Here is a 6305-nt window from a genome sequence, read left to right as displayed (position 1 = left end):
GCCCAAAAATGAAAGTCCAACAGGAGGAGTACGTTGGGCGTACCCTCCTTGGTACGCTGGGCGTACTGCAATGAAATGCAAACGAGGATCGGGGCTTTGGCCCACTACGCGGGGCGTAACTGCAATACTCAATAAGTCCTTTTAACCTCTTAATGGCTTAAGCTCTTAAGCCCAAACTTCAGATCCATGGGCCAAATATGATTAGAATTCATAAAGTCTCAGACTTTATCACTTGGGACGTCCTTAAGCTCTTAATCCAAGGTCTTAATCCATTAAGACTTATATATCTCACACATGGAACAACTACAGCCCTTGGGACCTCATTTTTCTCACTCAAGACCTCTCCAAAGGTCTGAAAGGACAGATAATCTTGACCAAATCGAACTATGCAACAAGGTGAGGACTTTTTGGGACAAGAATGGAGACAAAGCTTCAAAATACATAGATCTATACAATATGAAGGTCAAGCAAGAAGCTTTATACCTCAAATAAGCTCCAAAGGATGGTATCTCTTCAGATCTACAAGCTCCACACGTTCTTCTTCTTCTTTGACAACTTCTCTTTTCTCCTTCAAGCCTTTCTTTTGCCAAAAAGAGCTTTCCAAGGTCAAACACACCCAATAATGGAGAGAACACGAGATCTAGGGTTTCTCTGAGGTTGAAGATGAGCATAAGGAGGCAAAGGAGTGAACCAACATGTTCCTTATATAGTGGCTGACCCTAAAATAGGGTTTGGGGTTTCTGAGAGTACGTTGGGCGTACCTCCCTGGTACGTTGGGCGTACTCACCCGGCCACCCGCAACTTTTCGCCCCTTTACGCTGGGCGTACGTCCAGCTTACGCTGGGTGTACCCAGCCGGACTTCACCAATAATTGCATGCATGACATGCATGCATGGGACCCTTTATCCACTCATACCACAAAGCGCTATAAACAATGATCAACTTCAAAACACCGCAAGTCCTCTAATCTAAACCCGCTCCCAAATAACTTTACATTCATACGGGGGTGACGAGAAGCCCAAATGCTTCTAACACATACACCAGCCCAAAACCTTCTCGGATGAAACTCATTTCTCGCAAAAGGACCAGAATTACCCTTCCTCTTAAATCTCAGAGACTTATAATTAAACCCTGAAAGAACGGGGTGTTACAAAACAAGATGGGAAGGGCAGGAGAATAGATCTGAAGGAAAGGTTACATACATAAGGAATAAAAATGAGCCCCTGAAATTTGGGATTAGTGACAGATTAGTAACGGATAACAGCGGAACCTCAACGGATTAAAATTCCAGGACCGCTTCATGACACGGGCCTGTGTAGTCACACCCAACAACTCCTCAAGGTGGCCATTTACAACAATGTGTTGCAAATGTTATCATTGAAGATTGTCTTCTTTGTTTAGAAATATAGCGCCTTCCCCTATCAATGTGGTCTCTTGAATTTTTTTCACTATTTCTAATGTTTGGCTTTTGGTTCTAATCGTATTATACAATGTTTGATCATGTTTTCTCTGCTTTACTTGTTTTATGCTGAGTCAACTACCATTTTCGTGATAGTGGTTATGCTGCTAATAACACCTATATATTAAACATACAGTTAACCAATGAAATAGGTCTTTGTATATATTTTTATTTAAAATACATGTTTATATAATTTTTTTTTATAAAAACGTGTTTGTATACATATGCATTTATTACAATAGGTGTTTGTATTTCATTTTTTTTATAAAAAATGATTTATATTTATTTGTGTACTTAATAAATACATTTTTATAATTAGGTATTTCGCATATAAAAGTGTTAAAAAAAATTATATAGAAAAATAAGGTTTTTTTATATGAAAATATGTTTTTTTTTTTATAAATATGATTTTATAGAGCAAAAAAAAATTGATGAATTCGTAACAAATTTTTGAAATCTGAGCCGAAAGTGTAAAATTTAGACCAAATTTGTAATAAAATTTAGAATCTAAAGCAAAAATATAATTTTTTAAAGTCGGATGAGCTATTACCCGGTAAAAATCTCAAAATGAATACAATTTTCAGTTGTTTGGGATTTAATTGAATAAAAAAATAAAAGGCTAAATCAATTATTATGCCTAAACATAAGGATTTTTCAGTAGTTTTCTCTTATTTAAATGAAAAAAAAATTACTAAACATATAGCAAAATTTTAGAGGGGGTCTAAATAAATAAACCCTTCTTACGATGGATGGAAGGTATTCATTCCAAATCCTCCATTTCATTTGTCACATCAGCTCTACATCAGTTTTTTCTTTTCCTTTCTAAATCCACTACATATAAAAACTCATATTTCCAATCCACTCAAATTTGTACAAGTTTTATTGTACAAATAACCAAAACATGAGAGAGAGAGGGGGGGGGGGGGAGGGGGAGGGAGAGAGAGAGAGAGAGAGATCCTCAACCCGCAACTGTTCTGCCGGTACCTAGTCTTCTCAAAGTCAAGGTACCGACGGTACGTCCCCAACCCACTCCTCCATAGCATGCACCCTTTGACCTTAAAAGCTAATTTGTTACCGAGATCAAAGTACATAACAACTTTGGTACATATTATAGAAAGGAAATAGATCTTAATAAAACTAAAATTCTTGTAATAAATCTCAATCTATAATTTACATTGCTTAATATAAATATAGTTTATGAAGAAAAAAAATCACACCAAAATCACTACGACGAGTGACAAATAACAGCCTTACAATTACACTCGCCATCTATAATCCACAACCCAAAACTTTCAAGTCTATTTCTAACCAAATCCAACCCCAAATCAGAATTCCAAAACACAACCTTCGTCTCATTCTTCATCAAACTTCCACTATCTTTCACTTCAACCCCCTCATCATTTACCCTTTCCAACTTTACGCCCTTCACCTCCAACAACTTCCCTACCAAAATCCCAAAACTACCCTCACCACCCATCCCCGCAATCTCATCCACAAACCGATCCGTCCAAATCCCGGATCCCGAACTTTTCGCAAACAAAATCCCAAATCTCTCCCCGACATAAAAGTCAACAGTCATACCGAGTTTCAAAAAGTCAAAAAACAACTCCGGTTTGACCGGAATCATATCGTGATCCAACACCCATGTGTCATAATTCATTTCCAACGCCTTTTTAACCACATACGCCATCACAAAAACTTCAGTTTTTACTTTACTCAATTTTAATTTCTTGAAATCATCCAAAAACCGATCCACATTTATCACGGGATTCCCACGTCTCGCAAGATCAAACAAAAAATCCGATGCGGGACCCACTAAAACATAGTTCCAAACATTCAACCTCTCAAAGTGACACAATAAGTTTTTGATGAACATTTTTGATGTTCTATGTATGTTCACGAGTATAAGAGTGTTTGATTTTTGTGTTGATTTTAAAATGGGATCGAGATCATGAACATTGTTTACAATTCTATTGGGGGAGACTTCTTGGAAACAGAAATCATACCATTTGAGATTTCTCAAGGGGGCGAATTTGGAAATTTGGGAAGTTTCTTTGAGGAGATTGGAATCGGGACCCGCAGTTTTCCCGTAGTTGACACCGGCGTCTCTATGAGAGACACTGAGAGCGGATTCGTGTGGGAAATTAGTGTAGATGTTGAAATAGGTTCGGGAGTGGATGAATTTAATGAACCATGGTGTCCATATTTTGTCCCCCATTTTTTTATACCACCCTGTTGTTACCTGTAAATTTATTAAAATGAAATTTAATGAGACAAAGAACGATTGGATTGGAATCTGAAGGAATCATAATCTGTTATGCATTTGGATGACAAAATATGGAATGGAATTTATACTTTCGAGTAAGTTACATTTTGGTCATTGAGTAGCTAATTTTTGCAAGTTGGATACCAAAAAGTTTTCTTTTGTTATTTTGGTCTTTAGTTTGAGGTTCTTATGACGTTTTTGATCCATGTTTCAAGAAAAATGACTATGCTCAGGGACCAAAAATGTAATTAATGAAATGGAATCTTTAATTCCATCGATTTGGCAAGCAAAAAAGCAATGGAATGGAATCTTTAATTCCGTTGGAATCCAGAATCAAAACATGGCCTCCACTTCTATTATGGAAAAAAGAGCAAAAAGGACAAACTACATTACCATTCCATCAAGAATTGGCTTGATGCCCTTGGTCTTGTGTATGTCATACCATAAACGAAACTCCTTCCAGGGTTTTGGAAATAGAAGCTGGCCCCACGTTCCAACTAGCTGATATAAGAACACTTGTGTATCTTCATCTAGATGTATTTTGTTCCCATGCTTACCTGGCATCATAATCTGATTAATTTGGTAAGCTATATATGGCTTCCTTTTTTTACTTAATACATAAAGAAAGTCTCAGAAGATGTGTGCAGAAACCTGTAACTTTACAAACTATTATCGTTTCAGATTCTGCTACAAATTTAATAGCAACACTTATACCTTTAGAATTAGCATAAAAGTTAACGTGTTTTGGAAGCTGTAAGCAGAAATTTTAACAAGTGTTATCAACTGGAAGTAGAATATAAGTCCACTTATGATCAAAATCTGAACCGAATCTATTTTTCTAAAAAACATATGTTCATTCAATTCTATCTATACAAATTTCAGGTACAAATTCTGAAATTATCAGCGTTTGGAGAGCAGGGAATAACCCAAATTTATAGCATCTCCAAGATGAAAACTGTATGAGAGTATGGTAATCTGATTTATGCTAAAAGTGTTTAGCTTGTTCTAATGTATCTGATAATCTGCTTATGTTTGTTGGGGTATTAATTGAATAAATTCCAGAACTTAGAATTTTTGTGATATTTCTAGAAGATCCATAGGATGCAGATGATACCTGGAACAAATCTTGGGCGTTGTAAAGAAGCTCCATATATCCATGGACTATAATTTGAAGCATTGTAGTAATAATTAACAATCAAACCCCTAAGAAATCTATAATACAGTGGTGACAATTCGATATCATCTTCAACCACAAATGCAAACTCATCATCAGAAGCAGGCCACCATGCTTCTAACCACTGTGCTTGCAGCCCAACGTTCCCAGTTCGGTAATGCACCATCTTCTGCCCAAATCTCCACTCAAATCCATCAACAAAATCGAGAATCTGACGAGATTCGTTCAGTTTCTGATCCAAATACTCATCCTTTTGATCCAAAACCTTGAAGTGATCGATGAAAATATGAATATTCACCTTGTCGTTATCGTAATGAGCAGCAGCAAGGGATCGTAAGCAGCGGGTGAGTGACGGAAGTCGATCGTAAGTGAGAACTTTGATAGTGAGAGAGAAATTGGGCGATGTTTGTATATTAGGGTTTTGGAGTATGTTCAAATTTGTGTTCGTAAGTGGGAATTGGGTCATGGGAGGAGATGAGGGGAGAGGAAGGGAGGAATAACGGTGGAGAGAGAAAATGAAGAGAGCTGAGAGAGATACAATGAGGACGAGAGGGTAAAACCCTCTCTTTGGTGCCATATTCAGATTTAAAACTTCATTCAGGATGGCAGAACGGCTCATAATCGATTCATCAACAAGAAATCGACATTACTTGAACAAAATTCGATTTCATCTTGAATCATTGATCGACCAATTGATACAACCATCAATGTGTTTCTAGTGATTTCAACAATGGAAGTTCAGTTTTTGAATCTTACAGAGTCTTCTTCACTTTAAGTTCTTCCTGCTTCCCCACTTCCCCCAAATCTGGTTATGAAGCGAGTTTCAACTTTTGTTTACCTCTTGTCCTCCTTTTCTTAGAATGTCATATTTATAGTCCATATACTTTTTTATCACTTCATATTTTGTCCCTGACTAACATTGGACCAGCATCTATACTATTTATGCATAGCCATTAATTTTTACAACTATGATTTAGATGTTGCCAATCATTTTGGACCATGGTTTTAATTATTGGAAATTTGATCTTTTTAATTATTGGAAATTTGATCTATTTATTTATTCAAATGGTCATGGATGGAAAACTTCTTATATTTTGTAAGTTTTTTATAGTTTTGGCCAAATTTGTTTTTTTTTTCCCTTCGGTTCAATCCTATACTTTTGCAAGACTTGCCAATTTGGGTTGTTACATAGTTTTCTTCACCTCAAAGCCAAATATCCAAAAAAGATGGAAAAATCGCAATTACTGTTATAAAATATGATCAAATAACAAGATAAATTATAGAAGAAAGAAAGACATGAGAGTAGAGAGAACTTTTATTCCAATACTTGTGATGAAATCATCAAACTTTACAATACATAATATTCACTATTTATACTAGAGAAAGAAGATGAAAGATGATGTATG

The 6305-nt window shown here is 36.1% G+C and overlaps 1 protein-coding gene across 2 annotated transcripts; it reads right to left on the bottom strand.

The window, feature by feature from the left end:
* Positions 1–2587: 2587 nt before the first annotated feature.
* On the bottom strand, positions 2588–5726 carry LOC145093825 (transferring glycosyl group transferase). 2 transcript variants are annotated; one of them, XM_079032077.1, is made up of 3 exons: positions 4840–5726; positions 4119–4282; positions 2588–3701 (listed from the first exon to the last, which is right to left on the bottom strand). In XM_079032077.1, the coding sequence occupies exons 1-3, from the start codon at positions 5516–5518 to the stop codon at positions 2685–2687; spliced, it is 1860 nt and encodes a 619-aa protein (XP_078888203.1). In that variant the 5' UTR covers positions 5519–5726; the 3' UTR covers positions 2588–2684. The 2 variants fall into 2 exon arrangements, with proteins under 2 accessions (XP_078888203.1, XP_078888204.1); XM_079032078.1 differs by having other exon boundaries at positions 4119–4295; positions 4840–4976.
* Positions 5727–6305: the final 579 nt, after the last annotated feature.

The sequence above is a fragment of the Lactuca serriola genome, chromosome 3, assembly GCF_051521515.1.
Source record: "Lactuca serriola cultivar US96UC23 chromosome 3, Lser_US96UC23_V15, whole genome shotgun sequence".
NCBI classification, from domain to species: Eukaryota; Viridiplantae; Streptophyta; class Magnoliopsida; order Asterales; family Asteraceae; genus Lactuca; species Lactuca serriola.
Note: the sequence above shows the minus strand (reverse complement) of the source record. Positions and strands in the feature narration are given on the sequence as shown.

Coding starts and splice junctions, on each gene's coding strand:
- LOC145093825 (XM_079032077.1), bottom strand. CDS start 5,518: ATGAGCCGTTCTGCCATCCTGAATGAAGTTTTAAATCTGAATATGGCA. Junction 4,283..4,839: donor ACGCCCAAGATTTGTTCCAG/GTATCATCTGCA, acceptor TTATGATGCCAG/GTAAGCATGGGAACAAAATA. Junction 3,702..4,118: donor AGCCAATTCTTGATGGAATG/GTAATGTAGTTT, acceptor ATAAATTTACAG/GTAACAACAGGGTGGTATAA.